General features: G+C 38.5%; 1 protein-coding gene across 2 annotated transcripts in view; it reads right to left on the bottom strand.

Moving 5' to 3' along the window:
* fam222ba (family with sequence similarity 222 member Ba) overlaps window positions 1-19437 on the bottom strand; it is a 54540-nt gene that overhangs the window by 11539 nt on the left and 23564 nt on the right. For both annotated transcript variants that reach the window (XM_055200020.2, XM_055200021.2), the window contains exon 2: window positions 525-697. In XM_055200020.2, coding sequence (XP_055055995.1) covers window positions 525-606 — 82 coding nt within the window. In that variant the 5' untranslated portion in view covers window positions 607-697. The remainder of the gene's footprint in view (window positions 1-524; window positions 698-19437) is intronic.

Here is a 19437-nt window from a genome sequence, read left to right as displayed (position 1 = left end):
GACGGAAAAGGCGAGATTTCTGTCTGTATGTATCCCTTTTCTTGCACTGACTCAGTTTCTCTGTTTGCCCGAGTCTCATTTTCTCCTTGCCTCTGTATGCCACTTATCTGCCTCAATCTATATGTGTGTGAGAGCTGAGGTTCAGCAGGTGTCCACCCCTTGTAAACCACCCTAATAAAAATCCCGGGATTTGACAGTCTGTCACTGGAAATATGCTTTTGCTCGCAAATGATTGCTCTGCCTTTTTTGTATTCCAAAAGTCTATCCTCTCTCGCTTTCTCTGTCCTGTTTAGTCAATCACCAGTCATTCATCTCCTTCTACCATTTTCATCATGTCATTTATTAAATGATCTTAAATGTCACGGATGACAATGCATGGCGGTATTAAAACAGACGAAACTTCCCATACATACACACACACACGGCGCATTGCTCATATTAATGGAAAGAAAAAAATATGTCAGCATTTTCATTTCTAGATGAATTACTCCATAAAGTGTGTTTTTTTATGTATTTGTACTTACATTTCTGAACTCCAGTGTTCATCTGCGAGTGGGGATGGAGCTGAAGGGAGAGATCACCTGGCCCTGGCAGACAGGCCAGCATCTCACTCACACACACACACACGCGCACACACACTCTCACACACACACTCACACACTCCTAGAGCAACATGGGCCACACACTCCTCCTTACACTACAGGGAAAAAAGAAAAGAGAGAGAGAGGAAGAAATTAGATATTGCCTTAGTCTTCAAAACTAAATTTAGTCCTAACATGCTGTACTCATCATCAGGTGTGACATGACAGAACATTTTCACATTCACTTGCGAATCGCAACCAACCCCAATTTGGAAACGCAATAAGAAGCTATGGTAGCTGCAACAGGACAAACATGTCGTCGCCCGAGACAATAATTCTATTGTAATAAAAACAATACAGTTCATTATGTAAGGATAATATAGGTATGTATATTACATTGCATTTCTGTCAAGAGATCCTTTTAAAGGGGACATTTCACAAGACTTTTTTAAGATGTCAAATAAATCTTTCGTGTCCCAGAGTACGTATGTGACTTTTTAGCTCAAAATACCATATAGATCATTTATTATAGCATGTTAAAATTGACACTTTATAGGTGTGAATAAAAATGTGCAGTTTCTGGTTGTGTCCTTTAAATGCAAATGAGCTGATCTCTGCATTAAATAACAGTGCCGTGGTGGGATGGTGCAGATTAAGGGGTGGTATTATCCCCTGACATCCGAAGGGGAGCCAAATGTTTATGACCTATTTTTTCACGCACTTGTAAAGAATGGTTTACCAAAACTAAGTTACTGTGTTGTTCATTTTCACATTTTTTAAGTTGACAGAAGCACTGGGGACCCAATTATAGCACTTAAACATGGAAAAAGTCAGATTTTCAAGATATGTCGCCTTTAAAAGTTACACATTGCACCTAAATCAATGTTTTGTGTCCAGTAATTTAATTGTGGCTGCGTAATATGCAGAAGCCATGTAATATGCAAGATAATGTATAAACAGGCTGTCGTTATCACTAAATAAACCTTAAATCACCCTGTTTGGGTTTATTCTGCGATAACAACCAGCTGGCTGTACATTATAAAATACTTAAACATCAGTTCTGTCTGTTGTGATGTCACATAGCATTTTCAAATTACTGCATTGTGCCTGCCTGGATAATATAGAGGGTATGCACATGACGTCACCGTCGCGAGAGGGACTGCAGTTACGCCCACTGAGTGGCAAAAGACAGAGTGGCAGCATTTGAGTACAGCGTGACATCTGCGAAAACACTGTGAAAAAGCGTCGAAATGGGAAAAAGCTGTTGTGCGACAGACTGTACTAACAGATTAACAAGAATTCGGAGCTATCGCTTTACAGACTCTCAAAAAAACACCGAAAAGAGAAGTAAATTGATCGTTCATTCCAACGTCCACAGACCACAGGTGGGTTGAAATGTTGCTTGAGTCACTATTAAGCAGAGGTTTAACTTTCTACTTAAACTTATTTTTTTCAAGTATTTGTATTTTATCCGTGTTTTCTTGGGAAAACATACATTCCAAAGCATATTATCATAATTTTTACTCTATTACATTTCATAAACAATACGTTTTTGTTTTACATTTAATATTTAAGTTCATTAACATACTTTTACTCAAGCAAAAGTACACAATTTAAATATAATTAGGTATTAAATAAATTTTAATATGCAATAATAAATAATACACAGTATGCTTTAGAATGTAGTGACGTAATCTTTTTCCCAATACAAACAACCTAATAAAGCACAGATGCTTGGAAAATGTAACAAATGTAACTAAGTAATGTCCACCTCTGCAATCAAGTACAACTAAATTCACTTTAAGCTGATAATAGTCCGTTTTACTGGCATTTTCGCAGCACCCGCTATGAAAATCAGCCATTTTGTTGAACGTTTGCCACTCAACAGGGCGAGTGGCATGGTCACGTGGAAAAGTGACGTCAATGCATACCCCTCTATAGACAGTTTTAGAAGTAACAACATAAATACGTGGCTTTCGTGGTCATCACGTAACTTCCGGTAAACTCTGCGAAGAATAAATAACAACAAGGTCCTTTTAAAGTAGATTATTTATATAACAAGCAAAATAAACAACACGTAGATTACATTGAAACCCAAAACATTTGCTATTTTCGATGAGGTTTTTGTTTAAGAGTTCAGTTTCAGACCATTAAACAAACAGAAACCGGAAGTAAAGTTCGGACCAGATGCTTATCGCGTCACTGCATGTGCGCCCAATGAAACGGTCTATATAATATAATTGTGCCAAGCTGGTATTAAAGGGATAGTTCATCCAAAAATGAAAATTCTGTCATTATATCCTCACTCTCATGTTGTTACAAACCTGTATACATTTCTTTGTTCTGATGAACACAAAGGAAGATATTTTGAGAAATGATTGTAACCAAATCGTTCGTGGACCCCATTTACTTCCATAGTATTCTTTTATACTACTATGGAAGTGAATGGGGTTCATGAACGGTTTGGTTACAAACATTTCTCAAAATATCTTCCTTCATGTTTATCAAAACAAAGACATTTATGGGGGTTTGTAACAACATGAGAGTGAGTAAATGATGACAAACTATTCTAAATATTTTTAATATAAATTTGTCTAGACTATTCAAAAACAAACAATACAAAAGCTAAAGCTATGAAGTAGCTTGGCTTGTGTGCTATAGAGTGAAAAGAGCTAAGCTCACCATAATGCTTTCCAAACACATGTGAGATAAATCTCTCCTGCTAACCTTGTAAACTGTCAGTTTTACCAATCTTGATACTTTCAAAACAAATCAATTAAGATGCTGCTTGTACCTCGACCAAATCTGACACTTTTTGTCAAAGCGGTGCTGTGCATTAAAAGCTTACTGTAAGAAAAGCTGCGAAGCTAAATGACTCCATCACATTTTGGATTTTTCTCTAACATACTGTAATAGGAGCAACACGCCAATTACCATCTGTCACTTTGACGCACACTTTTTCAACAAAATCATTAAAACTTAGCGAGTCATTCTCTCAAATGTGTTCGATTTCACACATATATATGAGAAAAAACTATTTCCATGGCAAACACAGTTTAATCGGCAGTTAAAAAAAGACACCAAGCAATAAGCTCAGGGCTGCAGGGTTTGGATAAACATTAATGGATCAAGTAGAGAGTGGGATAACAGGATATCCGATATATCGGGCCGATATATCGGGCCGATATTTGCGAGTTTTATGTGTATCGGCATCGGCCGATACATGGCTGCCGTGTTTGCCGATTTTTCCGGCATAATTTACAGACAGAGTGCTGGAACCCGCAAGCGATTGCAGGTCATGTGACTAAAAACAACCAACCTTTTCACGACAACATTGAAAGCTCGGCTTAACAGCTGATCATAGCTGAACAAAGTGGGGTTTTTTTCATCTCTATGGGGCGGTTTCCTGGACAGGGATTAGACTAGTCCTAGACTACAATAAATGTAAGAACTGTGCAAACTAATAACATCTCTTTTTAACAACATGCCATTTTTTACATAATTTTTATGATGTAAATTGAGTGAGCAAAACCAGTATCGGCTCCAAATATCGGCTCAAGAAAATCGGCAGCCTGTATCGGTCATCGGCTAAGGCTGATGAAACAAAAATTGGTATCGGCATCGGCACTGAAAAATCCATATCGGTCGATCCCTATATACGACTCACCCCTCACAAACTGTACTCTTTCTTTAATTTAACAGCAAACATACCAGTCAGAGTGTCCCAACCGTGCCTGAGGCATTTCTACTCCCTTTACCTCAACATACCCCGCCTGTTCTCTCAGATGCGTGCTGTGATCTGAGGTGACCTTTGCTAAATTCCAAACCTTTACATTTAATATTTAAAGTTTAGCCAGGGGGAAATCAGATCACAGACAATAATCTCTAAAACCTAAACCATTAGTCATTAATGACAGTAAACAACTTTAACCACACCTGCCAATGACGCAAGATCAGAGAAACTTTAACAGAAAAATTTACAGATTCAATTCATGTACTCTTGCAGTCGTTTATTAAGTTACCACCGCTGTTTTTCTGGTGTTTGGCGAATGTTCATTTTGAACCCTATCTGTGTGCTTGCATTCGCACGTGTCGAGCGTGTATGTGTGCAAATCCATAAATACAGAACATGAGGAACAAGCTTTAATGGCAGAGAGTGACGACCCGGGTCAGAGACAAACAGCGCAAGCAGCAACAGCGGTGGATAATGGCTGGTCATTTGTGGTGAACAACAACAGATTTCGCACGCCTTTAGCACGGCATGTATTACACCCTCTAACTGCACACTGACATGAGACGAAACCACTGTATTAAAACATGCATAAGCAGACAAACAGTTCAGACAAGAGGCAATTATCCACCAAACAACCTTGGCAGGGCAGTACATGACCACCCAGCCAACGCTGTAGAGAGAGAGAGAGAGTAGTCTAGTGAAAGGTCATGACGGCAGCTCATTAAAAACCTGCCAGTGCACTAACAAAGCAGCAGGGCCTGATACAAACATTCTCTCTCTTTATCAGATATAGCCGAGGAAAGGGCAGGGGACGTGGAGACCTAGTTTGAGCATTATCAACCCCCAACTCTCCATGTCTTCTCTAGTAATGAAAGATATTTACCTGTTTTTCTTATCCAAATGCTTTGATTTCTGATCTCTCTTGAAGCAGTGCTGGTTTTACTCTGTGTGTGCTGAGACCTAACTTAGTTTTGATGTTTGTATGCGTGTTAGGTTTCAGATGCAATACTACCAATGATTTAAATTGCACCCATTTCATTGCTAAAAACAACATTATTTTGTGTATTTGTTTTAATACATGTGTTCGCGTGGTTTATGGTTTAAAAGAAACACAGTATTTTCCACATACCATACATTTTTTTAGCTCCAAATATACTGCTTTCCTTAACGGCGGAGTGCACAATGTTTGAAAAACGCTTTAAAAAAGGGAGTCGGGCCGGTTATCAAAACACACTTATAGCCAATCAGCAGTAAGGGCCGTGTCTACTAACCGACATCCTACTGGGGTTGCATATGTGTGGGGCGGGTCTATCAAGAGAAGGTCCAGATTCTATTGGGGTAGGGGCGTGTATGTTTAGGTGATTTCAAATATCAACATTGGCTTTCAAACATTGTGCACTCCGCCTTTAAATGCTCTTATTTTGTACAAAACTCATCAAATTGAAAAGCGCTGTGTCCCTGATTGGCCAGTTAATCTGTACGTTGTGACGCTCCTTACCATGTTTGAAAGATTCGCTCACAATGCAATGCTAACAGGAGTTAACTTACAGGCTGTGAGTCCAAGCGGGAGGAATTATGATAATGTCGGTCTTGTCTACATCACCAATCTCAGGAAGTAAACTGTTGCCTACAATCCATGTGTTTGTTGTAGTCCAAGGAAAGAGATTTACGTTGGAAATGATAACTTGCATCATCGTTTACTTTGGGGTATGTACCTTTTGCATATCGTTAACATGTATTACTAGGGCTGTAACGATTAATCGTGCAAATGCGCGTTTTCTCAATGAATGAATTTAAATGAATTATGGTGAAATGCCGCCACATCCAAAAGCCAGGGGACACTCTTGGGCAGAAACTCCATTTGTGCCACAGAAGAAGTAGCGTTACAAACCCTATTACAGAAAATGTCTAGAAGAATATTTATATCGCCGTTCTTCAGGTTGTTTCAGGTATTTTCATGATAATAAAAAATGATTTTGAATGATTCTGTTTGACGAGTGTTGTTTTTTTAAATACATGTTATAAAAGAGTCTGACTCATAATGATTTTAGATCGATAAGGACTTCTTACTGACCAAAACGGCATAGTACACGCACAAGCTGCGTATGAAACAAAAAAACGCAGCCTTGCGATGCAGAATCGATTTTAGGCATAGGCAGGTCTTTTTAATGGGACACGCAATTTATCGTTACAGCCCTACTTATTACAGATGGTCCAACCTTAATAGTGACAATATCCATTTAAATATTAAACTTATAGTTCAAATTAAATTATAACAACATGTTCACCTGAACATCAAAACAAACGTTTCCCGCACTACATATGAGACACAGGGCAATTTAGGACACCATATTTTGGTAAAGCAGCTAATGTCATGCATGCAAGTAAAAATGTAGTTAAAACATTAGCAAACCTACTATAAATTAAACACCCATTAATAACTTGGCTAAAATGTGAAATTGTTTTGATCTAGGGCAAAATATTCAGTAGTTCAATGAATGTAAGCCAATTTGTATACATTTCAAACACAATATCATGGCAGTTCGTAACTGTTTTCCCGCCAAAAGAAAATGCTTCCTTGCCAATGACGAGTTTTTCCGGCAATCCGCAATACCGCTATTATCCCAACTTATGCAACCAGGAACCAACCCCTCCAAAACAGTTCAGACGCAGTGCGTGGTTTTGAGTATCGCTCTGAATAGGATTTCTATCAGAAGTCTTTCACAAAAACGCAATTATCTCAGCTTTTTGTTCAATATTTTGTATGAAGGTAGGATAAAAGTTTTTTTTAACTCATTTGATTTATTGTATGTTTATATATTTAAACATTTTCTGGAAGGCATTAAACTTTTGTGAAAATCATAAAAAATGCTGCCGCTGGCTGGCAACTTTTTTTAAAACGCTGGAGGGGAAAGAGTTAATGAGGTTGCAAATTTGCATGAATTTGTAATATCTGCTTTTGCCCCAATACCAATCGTATGATTTTGTATGATTCACTTTGTATGAATCGTAGTTAAATAACAGTAGAGATAATTACTAGCCTGGGAAAACCCAGACAACTTCCGGCAAATTTAGATTTGCTCTGCAAGTAGTCTGGCCTTTCAAGCCCATTTCTAATGCCGAGAATCGCGATACCAATCAGAAACGTTGGGGCTTTACACGAAGAAGACAGCACAGTGACGGTGAAGCAGATTTTGTACATTACAAAGATGGATGCCGCTGTGGAACATCACTCTTTCGAATCAGCTATCGCGTCTTTAAACTATTTAAACTTTTCCTTTTCGTTAAAACCCAAGCAAAGAACAACACTCAAAAGCCGTTTCTCAATACCAAGTACGCCAAACTCGGACTTGTGTCCTTCGTAGTTCGAACTTGCAAGTTCAGACTCGGAAGAACGAACTCCTGACGCGAAATGCATTCTGGGAAACTTCGCTTTCATAAGTCCACACAAGTCTCCTCTGATGCATCCTTGATAAAATGGGCGGATCAAGAACACATACGGGGATTTTATGTGAACTTGGGCTGGATGCGAACTTTGAATTGGAACAGTACTTGGGCCGCGATTGATGACGTTTCACAAGTCCACAAGAATGCAAGTACAGACAAGAACGCATATTGAGAAACGGCTAAAGTCTTCATATCTAAAAAAGATGTTATCTTACCGACTGGATTCGGCAAAAGTCTGATATAGCTCTGCATACGTCATCCCCTTCATCACTGTGATTGGTTTTTGGTCTATCCAATTGGACACAGAGGCATTTGAGAGACGTCCGTTGGCGACGCCCCTTTGAAAATTATTTGTCTATGTAGATTTGCCAGACCATAACTCAGTTACTACTGAGAATGGTCTGGTTTTAACCAGGCTAGATAATTACAGTACTGAGCACAAATTTTCCCATAATCATGTTACAGTATTTTACTGTATACATGTTTTACAGTACATTTTACAGTAAGATCAGTTACAGTGTATAAATTAGCCACCTTGTAAAATATTTCTCAGTTTCAATGAGATAAGGCTAAAATTTTGTTGATCTATGCTAACATGGGAAAGTAATCAAACAAACTGAAATGAAACATTATTCATATTTTACATAGCATGCCACCGTTTTCAACTATCAATTAACTTTATAGAAATCAACATATTGTAGCTGTGCAATTCTCAACGATTACACACATCAAACTCTTACAACCCAAAAGCTCATATTGCAGCTACAAAGAAAGAGCGGAAGAGAGAAAGTGAGTTTGGATTCTAAACTGCTGGGGATGTTTGGGTCAAACCACATCTGATAAAAGGCTCTTTTCTCCTCTGCGTTTTAATCTTTCTTTGTGTGCATGGGAGAAGAGAGGGAGGGAGTATGTGAGAGAAGAAAGGACAGAGGGAGGAAAGTAGAGTGGAAGTGAGCTATTTAGAAAATGACTACGGTAAGCTGTAATCAGGCACTTGGTGGGTCTGTTCTCTGGAGCTCAGACAATCTGCCTGCACTGGCCTTTACGCTCAGGAAAAACACAGGCAAATTACACTAAAATATACACATGCAATAGAAGAAAGACAGGTGTCTACGTGTAGATTTTGCCAGAAACATAAAGGCTATTGAGTAAAATTACTTTTTAGGAGATGAGTGGAGAGAATGTGATTATCGTTTATGAGGGACTATAGAGGAGGACATTGGGTAATTGGATGTGGGGGGTAATGATTTTTTTCTCAAACGAGAAAAACCTTACCCCTGAATACAAAAGTGGAGCTGGAAAGAGAAAGAGACGTCGGTTGTAAATAAACGTTCACATCGGTGCATTTGTCCATTTACAGCACCAATTTATGGCTGCAAGCCTGAATAGATTTTGCTGTAGTTGCTTGTTGAGGACGCGCACGCATGTCGCTGTCAGCGCGCTGGTGATGACTTAAGCACATCCCGAAGTGTTAAGCTTTCGCATGCTTTTTATTCTTTGCTTTAGCTACAGAGACCTCATCATCCTGTCACAGTTTTGTTATTCGGGGACACAGTGTCATCTTTTAGAGCGTGTGAGTTTGTGTGTGAAAAGCAATGTGAAATATTAGCTTATATTAGGTTATCATTGTGAGAAAATGAAGTGAGAGAAATGCTAATAGGCTGTTAGTTTGTGACTGTTGGTGTGGAATAAAGGACGAAGCCAAGGCAAAAGCCTTAACAGGACAAAATCTAACCACGCGATGATAAGAATGTGGTTGGAGTTTTGTCGGTAAGATAGAACGAATTAAAAAATGATTGTGAAGTGACCTAACAAAAGAGGAACAAACTAATTGATTAAAACTGTTAAAGAAGTGAGGAGATGTGGATCGGAATACTGTACGTGAAACGTGTGAAGGAACTATATTGAAGAAAAAAACAGAAACCGCAAAGTGGGAGAACTAACAATGCACTGACATATCTTTAACTCTTTCCCCGCCATTGACGAGATATCTCGTCAATCAAGAGAAAACGCTTCCCCGCCAATGATGAGTATTTCCGTCTTTCCGCAATACCGCTATTAAACCCGGAAGTATTGCCCTCTGGCAAGCTGCTGCATGTCCGTGTCTGTTTTAAAGATCGCTCTGAATGGGATCTCTATGAAAAGTCCGTCACAAAAATGGAATTATCTGCTTTTTGCTCAAAATGTGGTGTTTTTGCAGAAACCTACCCATATTCAAAAGCTGATTACAAAAGAACTACTGAAGGTAGGATGAAATGTTTTTTTTTGTATGAAAGCAGAGGGTCTGTTCTTTCATTTGATATGATGTATGTTTACATATTTTAAGAAGAACATTTTCTGTAAGGCATTTAACTTTTGTGAAAATCTTGAAAAATGCTGGCAGGCAGCTTTTTTAAAAAACGTTGGTGGTGAAAGAGTTAATAAAAGAGAACAGAAATAAAATAAGGTGGAAATAGCGAAGTTAAACATACATTTTAAAGGGGACATTTCACAAGACTTTTTTAAGATGTCAAATAAATCTTTGGTGTCCCCAGAGTACATATGTGAAGTTTTGGCTCAAAATATCATATAGATAATTTATTGTAACATGTTAAAGGATCAGTCCAAATAATTTACTCACCACCATGTCATCCAAACTGTTGATGTCTGTCTTTGTTCAGGCAAGAAGAAATTATGTTTTTTGAGGAAAACATTCCAGGATTTTTCTCATTTTAATGTACTTTAATGGACCCCAACACTTAACAGTTTTAATGCAGTTTAAAATTGCAGTTTTAAAAGCTTCAAAGGACTCTCATCAATCCCAAATAAGGCATAAGGGTCTTATCTAGCGAAAGGATTGTACATTTTTGGCAAGAAAAATAAAATTTTTACCGGAGGAAGATGAGAAGTTGTGGTTTAAAAGTGCATATTTTTAATTTTTCTTCCCAAAATGACAATAGTTTCGCCAGATAAGACCCCCACGCTTCGCCTGAGATCGTTAAGAGTCCTTTGAAACTGCATTAAAACTGTTAAGTTTTGGGGTCCATCCAAGTTCATTAAAATGAGAAAAATCCTGGAACGTTTCCCTCAAAAAACTCAATTTCTTCTCGACTGAACAAAGAAACACATCAACACTCTGGATGACATGGTGGCGAGTAAATTATCTGTATTTTTCAGAAAATGGACTAATCCTTTAAAATTGTCACTTTGTAGGTGTGTGCAAAAATGTCAGTTTTGGGTGTGTCATTTAATATGCAAATGAGCTGATCTATGCACTAAATGGCAGTGCCGTGGCTGGATAGTGCAGTTTAAGGCAGTGGTTCCCAAACCTTTTCAGCGTGTGGCCCCCCTTGTGTACGGCACATTCCTTCGCGGCCCCCCAAAGAAAATTTGTGACAAAAAACTGTTCTAAAACTCAACATTTTAATAAAAAAACATTAAATTATACAAAAAAGTAGTGCTTTTGGTTAGTAGCCCTATTTTTTTTAGGTTTAATTACACAGAATTCATGATAAATTAATATTTTTCATAAAATGTCATAAAACTGGGGCCCTCCTGGCACCATCTCGCGGCCCCCAGTTTGAAAACCACTGGTTTAAGCGGCGGTATTATCCCCTTCTGACATCACCAGGGGGGCCAAATTTCAATTACCTATTTTTTCACATGCTTGCAGAGAATAGTTTACCAAAACTAAGTTACTGGGTTGATCTTATTCACATTTTGTAGGCTGATAAAGGTACTGGGCACTCAATTATAGCACTTAAACATGGAAAAAGTCAGATTTTCATGATATGTCCTCTTTAAAACAAATTGTCTGTGAACTGAACCGAGAGATATCATCAATGGTTGCGAAAAGATTGTACTGCTGATTGCACTTCAAACTTCAATTATAAATCAAAGACAATGGTATCATAAATTATGCTCAAAATTGAATTTTCAGTGCTGTGTTAATTGTAAAGTGGGACTTTCTATTTCACAGCCTTTGGGTGTTGCGATGCATCTATCAAAAAATAGATTAAGTAGCTTTTGTAAATCTAACACATGAACCAGAGACACCATATTTTGTGCTAGAGAGTTCCTTTCATTCACACAAGTGGTCCAACTCCTCCTGATCCGGCATCCCACAAGAGGTTTAAAGTGAATGACATCTGAACGCTGTAATTCGCTGTGTGTGTAACAGACAGATTGTGTGAGAGCCTCTGACATTTCTACCTATGATGGTTCAGCCGCAGAACATAAGGTGCGAGTACAGAAAAAAGCGAGTGATTTGTGGGTGTGCGAGAGTGCGAACAAACGTGTGGAAAATCAGCCCAGTGAATATGAGTAAGCGTGAGAGTGTTTATATGCATGAAAGAGGCAATGTGATTGAGAGAGCTCGTAACTTTGCCTCAGGGAAAGTTACACAATTACACTGTATGCGTATCGAAATCATCTGTATAAATCCTGAATAATTATTTTGTAAAAGCCGCTAGGATATACAGGTGGATGTGTGTGTTTGTTTACCACTTCTTGTGAGGTGACGTGTGAACAATAAACCACGGCTCACTGTGTCCAAATGAAAAGGTGTTGAAGCTCTCTGTAATTTTTATTTTTATCTGGACCTGTCTCAGCAAGACTGTGTGTAATGTGAAGGCCAACAGATGTGACAAAACCGAGCTGTGAGCTGAGAAAAAAACTGTCAGACACAGTTACAAAAACTCTGTGTGCTTATAACCCTCTGTTGTCTACTAGGTGTGGGAACTGGGGAATCTTCAGATTCGGTTAAAGATAATAAAAAATGTGTTACCGGAGGTGTGTCTCTTCTCTTCTTATGAGTGATGTCAAGATCAATTAAACTGGTAGAAGATTTTAAAAGGATTCCGAAATTTTGAAAATTAAAGAAATAATTTTTATATTATATTTATTTCTACTTAGATGCACTTTGGAAATTAAAACCTTAATCATTTGTGGCAATCAGGTCTCAATATAGAGCATGGCTGCAACATTGAACATAGTAATACATTGAAAGTAACAAAGGGGACTATTTTCGGGCAGTGCGTAATATCCATAGACCGTAAAAAAATATGGACGTAGTGTCCGTGACGTCACCCATTGGTTTGTGAAGATCGCTTTTGAAGCTTAAAGTAGGCGTTGCCTGCCATCGTCATCTTGGCCGCGCGTCCCCGCAAATTACTCGCGGAAAACCGAAAATGGGTAAAGAGGCGGGACATGGGTGAAGCTGAGGTGAAACCACGCCCGCCTAGCGCGAGTCTAGTGACAGCAGTGGCTGTTCAACCGACACTCAAGCGGCCACGCCCTTAATTATGCAGAAGTTTAAGGCTTAATATAATCTAAACGGGTGAGTTACAAAAAAATTCACCCCTCTCCCAGTTGTCATGAAGGGCAAAATTAGCTATAAAGGCCAAAAACACTTTTTGTACCAGGCTGTAAACATATTATTTTCTACTGTAAAGTTGGCCATTTTTAACATGGGAGTCTATGGGAATTGACTCCCTTTTGAAGCCAGCCTCAAGCGGCCAGGCGATGAATTGCAGTTTAAGTCACTTCCGTGTTGGCTTCATTAGAGAGATCGTAAGGTCGCCCCTCGGTAATATCACTACACCTGCTGCAGCTATGTTACATCAGCAAAGTCGTTGATTATTACGCCACAATGAGAGTATAGTTCCTAACCCTATCTGCCTAGAAAATCACAACTTTTAATTTTCTGTTGGTCTTAGTACATGATGTAACTACAGAAGAGTCAAGTTTTAAATAGGAAAAATATCGAAACTCTTTGGTTATTTTTAGCTCTTTGCTAATGGTCTAATCAGATTCAATGGATTATGCTAAGCTATGCTAAAAGTGCTAGCGCCAGACCCGGAAATCAGCTCAATTGGATTTCAAAATGGTAAGAATCAAATGTTTAACTCTAGGGGAGCTGGAAAATGAGCATATCTTCAAAAAAAGTGGAATGTCCCTTTAAATTCAGTTGAAATGGACCAGAAAGGCATTCCTACACCTATGTTGGAAGAGGGGTAAAAGAAGGGTATTACTTGTATAATAAAAAAAATTAAACATGATTTGACCCCATCTTTTCATTTTTAGTCAGAACTAGTGGCAAGGCTACATAAGGCAATGGTGGTCCATTCAGAAAAACACTTTTTGTGTGAAAGCAGAAAAAAATTAATTCCATGATGATAATCTTTTAATAATAATCACTCAAATATGCATCATTCAAAATTAGCTATTTTTATAGAAAGTTTATAATTTGCATGTGTTTCTATGCCTTGCAAATGTTAACATTTAAGCTATTTGAGTGCAAGAAGATGCTAAAGTGGGCTTCCAACCAAGCGCATGCACGGAGAGGCGCGTTTTAAAAAGCATGCAAACACAGAATCTCTCGGTGCTTGGCAGGAGTCAGGATATATACACACAAAATTACCCCAAAATACCACAGTCTTGGCAAGTATTCCCATAATAACAGCCAGTTATTATGTCTTAAGTGAACGTAAACAATTCAGAAAGAAATCAGATGTTTGTCAGTATATGAATCTAATATCCAGTCATAAAGTGACAGTACACGTAGTAATCTGCTTATGTACTAGGCTAAATAAGGCTCTACTGTTAGACCTTACATTATTTGAAACTCTGTTCTTTTCTATTTAAAATTCCTTTAATTTATTTTCTTATAATGCGAAAATGATTAGATCCATGAGTCATGACTAAAAAAACATCATGTAATCTGTTAACCACTACTATATTGTAAAATAATGCAATTTGAGAATAGGCGACAGTGAGATAGGTTTACTGTGTCCACCTAAACAAACTTTTTATGATAAATATAATAATCTTATTACAAGATACAGTGTGGTGTCGTCAGAGCCTTGGTTTTCCACCCGTGTTTTATTTCAAGAGCCCTCTTACCCCTCAAATTTCAATTTAACCCCTGGTCACGACAGAAAGACAATAAACACAATACTGGATTAGATGCTCAAATGTGCACGAGGACTCGGTGAAAAATAACAACAGTTGTTAAAGACTAAACTTTAAAGCTTTTTATGAAATGTGAATATTAATAATAATGTATGTGGGCTAATTTTACAAAATCTGGACTTCAGATTATCTCTACCATAATGTGCTGTGTGGATACTTTGTTAGAAAACGTGACTGATGATTACATCCCATGTAAACAGTGATGGATATCTCAATATTTCTTCATCCTACAAATTGGATGTTATTGAACACCTGGCATCGACGAGCAGCATGAGCCTGTTTGAATTTATGATTGGCGCGTTTCATAATAACGTTAAAAACACGTTTTATAATCAGGTATGTAATAACCGTACTTTCCGGACTATAAGCCGCATCATTCAAAAATGCGTCATTAAGACGAAATAACATATATAAGTCACAGTGTACTATAGTTTGCGTTAATTTAGAAAATTATTCACAAAATCCAAGCCGAAGAACCGACATTTAATCTGGAAAGGCAAGTTATTCAACTAAACAATAGCACACAGAACAGCAGGCTAAATAGGTGTCTGTACGTTAAAGTAATATTATCAGTTATTTAAACGTTAAACCATAGCATACAGAACTTACCTGGAAGGTAGAATAGGCTAAATTAACCAAACAATCCAACTAGCGTGAAGTTTGCATACTCGTCATTCCACATTACAGAATCCATTGAATTACATAAATACAGAAGCAGCATATAGCGGACTCTCGCGGCTGTAGATGGTAATGTCGTCTCTTGCCTCATAAATGTCAAAATTAATTCATACTGACTTACAAGGCGCACCTGACTGTAAGATGCAGCACCAGCCAAGTTATGAAAAAAAATTCGGCTTATAGGCGAAAAAATACAGTAAACTCATTAATACTGTTGAGCAAAAACTTTATAAAATAGTGCTCAGCTTTCAAATATGTTGCTATGACCGGAGCAGTGTTGTTGTTGTTGTGTGCTAAGGGGGTCGCACACCGTCCGCGCCGCCCAGCTTTGACTCAGGAAGTTGCTCAAATCCCTGTCGCGCCACACATAGTTTAACATTAAATAACATCATATTTGTCCCAAATCATTAACGATTAACATTGGCTGCTAACGTATATTTTGCATTTTGAAGAAGACGCTATCTGACAAAGCTCGCGTTATTTAACGTGCACTTCCGGTTTACAATACCTCCGAGTTGTCCTAGACGCGACGCAACGCGACGCTGAGCTGCGTGGCCGGTGTGCGATCCCCTAAAGACGCACACGTTACGCAATTTAAGAGGCTGATCAAAATGAATGTATGTCTGTGTATGTCTATGTCTTGTACCATGTTTGTTAGTATAATCGTGTCATGATTCGTTTGCATTGTGCTGGTTAGACCCTACTCCGAAAAAGGAGTTCATTTAGACATTCCCAAGTTCGTTCCCAGTTCTTGCAGTCTGAACACGACAAAAAGCAGGTACTTACGGCAAATGGTTCCAGAACAACAAAATAGTTTGCGCTGTCTGAAAATGAAGGAAAAATGGTTCTTTGACTGAAAGATTCATGGGGAACCAAAAATTGTTCTTCTATGGCAGTGTTTCCCAATCCTGGTCCTCGGGCACCCCCTCCCAGAAAGTTTTAGATGTCTCCTTATTTAAAACACCTGATTCGACTCATCAGCCTCCTTCCAAAATGGTAAACATGTGTCCCTAACAAGCTGATGAGTTAATTCAGGTGTGTCAAATAAGGAGACATCCAAAACCCCCTGGGAGGGGGCGCCCGAGGACCAGGGCCGGGAAACACTGTTCTATGGCGTTGCCAATAACATTTTTAAGCACCTTTATGTCCAAACCTCCTGCAATGAAATAGGGTGTCTCATTAATTCCTATCAAGATCCACAAAATGATCGAATACTCAAACTCAACTTACAAGGAAGATAGAGAGCGGAGAAAGATTGAATGTGCTTATCTTCCACTCGCTGATTATTGGAGTTTTCTGCACGCTGTAAATCAAAGGTTTTACCCTGCAGGTACACGGGAGATTACATGAACCTCTCTGCCCAAATATATCAAGCATGCAGGAGTTTCTGTAAGCGTCCATACACTGGTACACATTCGACCATGCAGTGGAGTTTCTCATTGACAACCATAAAATATGAGAGAGAGAGGAGTAACAGGATACAGTTATCAAAACACCTCACAACCACTAACACAAAACCCTGCATGACCAAATACAGGAAAAGCTTAGATCATTTTTCACAACCTTGCTATGATGACAAGCCCAGCTGATGTAAGATCGCTGGGGAGTGTGACAGAATCCTCAAACACATTCTTCATACAGCAAATGTGTGTGTGTGTGTGTGTGTGTGTGTGTGTGTGTGTGTGTGTGTGTGTGTGTGTGTGTGTGTTTGTGTGTGTGCAGCAATGCTTTCCTGCATGCTACTGAACCTACAACATGGCACATGATATACTGTACCCAACCACAGCCTGAATCAAATGTGATGAGATATTAAAGACAGTGTGCTGTGAAATGCCAGGACCAACATGCATAATGTGGTTTTCTTCGCTGACAACACTCACAAACAGCGAGTGGTAGAGAATAGTGTAGCCCCAATTTAAAAATGAATTGCTCTCATTCACTCATATGGGCCTTTTAATTCATTCTGTTGATAAAACCTTGAAAGTTGATGTATCCCTGATGCATCTTAATATAAAAAAACTTTAATTTAAACTATGAATCTTTCTAACTAAAATATCAGACAGAGAATGAGAGAAGCATTTTCGTTTTTCGAATTATTATAAAAAAGAAAACTATAGGAAACACTGCTGTATAATACAATTGTGAAAAGCTCACAAAACAGGGTGAAGAAATGAAGACAGAGTGAGACAATTTCATTTATGTACAGATTCATCCATTTACGGCTCATCTTTTTGCCCAGGACGTCTGCTGCTTATCTGAAATTGGACACCCTGGTGATAAATTGCGGTAAAAGGAAAAAGGAAGAAAAGAGGAGAGAAAGAGAGATGATTTTGACAGGATATGTGGAAATGCTGAATGTCTGCCTGGGGTGGGAGGGAAAGGCGCTTTCTCTTTTTTAATCTCTAGGACATAAGAACAGTGCTTTAAAACCAGACATGGGAAAGATTTTTATTTTGCTTTTCTAAAACTAAAGCAAAAACAAAAATTGCTCCAAATAGCCCAGAGTAGCCTGATCGCGCTTTATCATGGTTAAGGCCCCTTACAGTGATCGATGGCCAGCATCATCCACCCAATCCCTCATCCATCATAAAACACCAGAACGCTGATCTCAGATCATGTGGGTAGCCCAATTCCTCCAGCACCTCTAAAACTGCACCATCCGCTCAAATGGTCTCTTTGCAGCTCTATAGCTGAGCCTGTTATTGAGGGTCTTATATAGCTATGTGATTCTGGGAGGAAGATGATCCAAGTGGAAACAGCTCAGAGCCAAAGCAAAGGTTCAAGATTGGACTCTAAAGACATTTGACACACAAGCATCAGTCAGGGATGCAAAAACACAAGGACGTGGAGGTCTTGGATCCTGAGGCTAACAGGGAAATGAAAAGAAAAACAAACTTAAGTACACACAAACAAAAGAATTTGATTAAACACCCCATAAATTGCTTGACAAGAACTGTTTTTTTATTTTTGTGTTGAAGTATTTCCTTTGCAGAGGGAGGAAATATCTGGGAGGCATGCTGAAGTGTTCCTCTATTTTAAAAATGAACAATGGCCTTGACATATTCAACATTAATGCCACAATTAATGGCACCAAGCAAACTCCACATTGTACAGCCCAATGGTAGAACATTCTTAACAAAGGTCATGGGTTCGTGAGAGGACATATACTGATAAAAATGTATACTTTGTAATGCAGGGTTTACATTGGTAGTTAAGGTGGTAGGGTTAGGCAGGTGGGCATTGCGTGGCAATCAAAAAGGCGGGGCGTACGCGTTATGATGAAAATGAAAATATTTTTATTTAAAACACTCACATAAAACTTAATGTTGAAGAAACTATAACAGAAAATGAACACAAACTAGATTATTAATGAATTAAATGGTTTTACCAGATACGTCTTACGAAAATAGCTGCGTGATGAAGTGAAACTCAAGGGTTAATAAACCCATACACTGATTATTTCCCACTATTAATTACATTATATTAAAGGAGTGTAACTACTGTAGCATGTAGATAATGCACATAAATAACGTGAGCAAGAGCGCTCAAAAATTTTATTGAATCAACAGGGACGTGCAACTTAGCTAGCAGGTTGCTCAGACAACAAAATCACCAGCTAACTTACTTTAAATTTGCAAGAACTATAGACTATACAATAACAGACTTAAATAAAACCAAAACATAAGTCCACTTACAGTTCTCACGGACACGCGTTTTATCAACTGGCTATCCTCCAGACAGTGTCTGTTTCTCAATGTCAAGGAAGGATCCTCGGAAGCCAGAAACAGAGGATGCTACGTCATCGACATCCGCGGAAGGACTGTTCCAATGTCTAGGATCCTTGGAATTGCAAATAAGGACTAAGTCCTTCGTTCGAAAAATAGCCCATATACAAAAAAGGATGCATATGTGTGTCCTTTGCGCTCTCAAATCACCCACAATCCTATGCGTGCAGCGCTGAAAGCACATCTTTTTAATGACGTAATGACGTGCACTTGCTAACCTGTTTCATTTACGTGTTCTCCAAATTCTAAAGAGGAGCCTCGC

Source organism: Misgurnus anguillicaudatus, chromosome 22, assembly GCF_027580225.2.
Source record: "Misgurnus anguillicaudatus chromosome 22, ASM2758022v2, whole genome shotgun sequence".
Lineage (NCBI taxonomy): Eukaryota > Metazoa > Chordata > Actinopteri > Cypriniformes > Cobitidae > Misgurnus > Misgurnus anguillicaudatus.
This window is presented reverse-complemented; position numbering and strand designations above follow the sequence as displayed.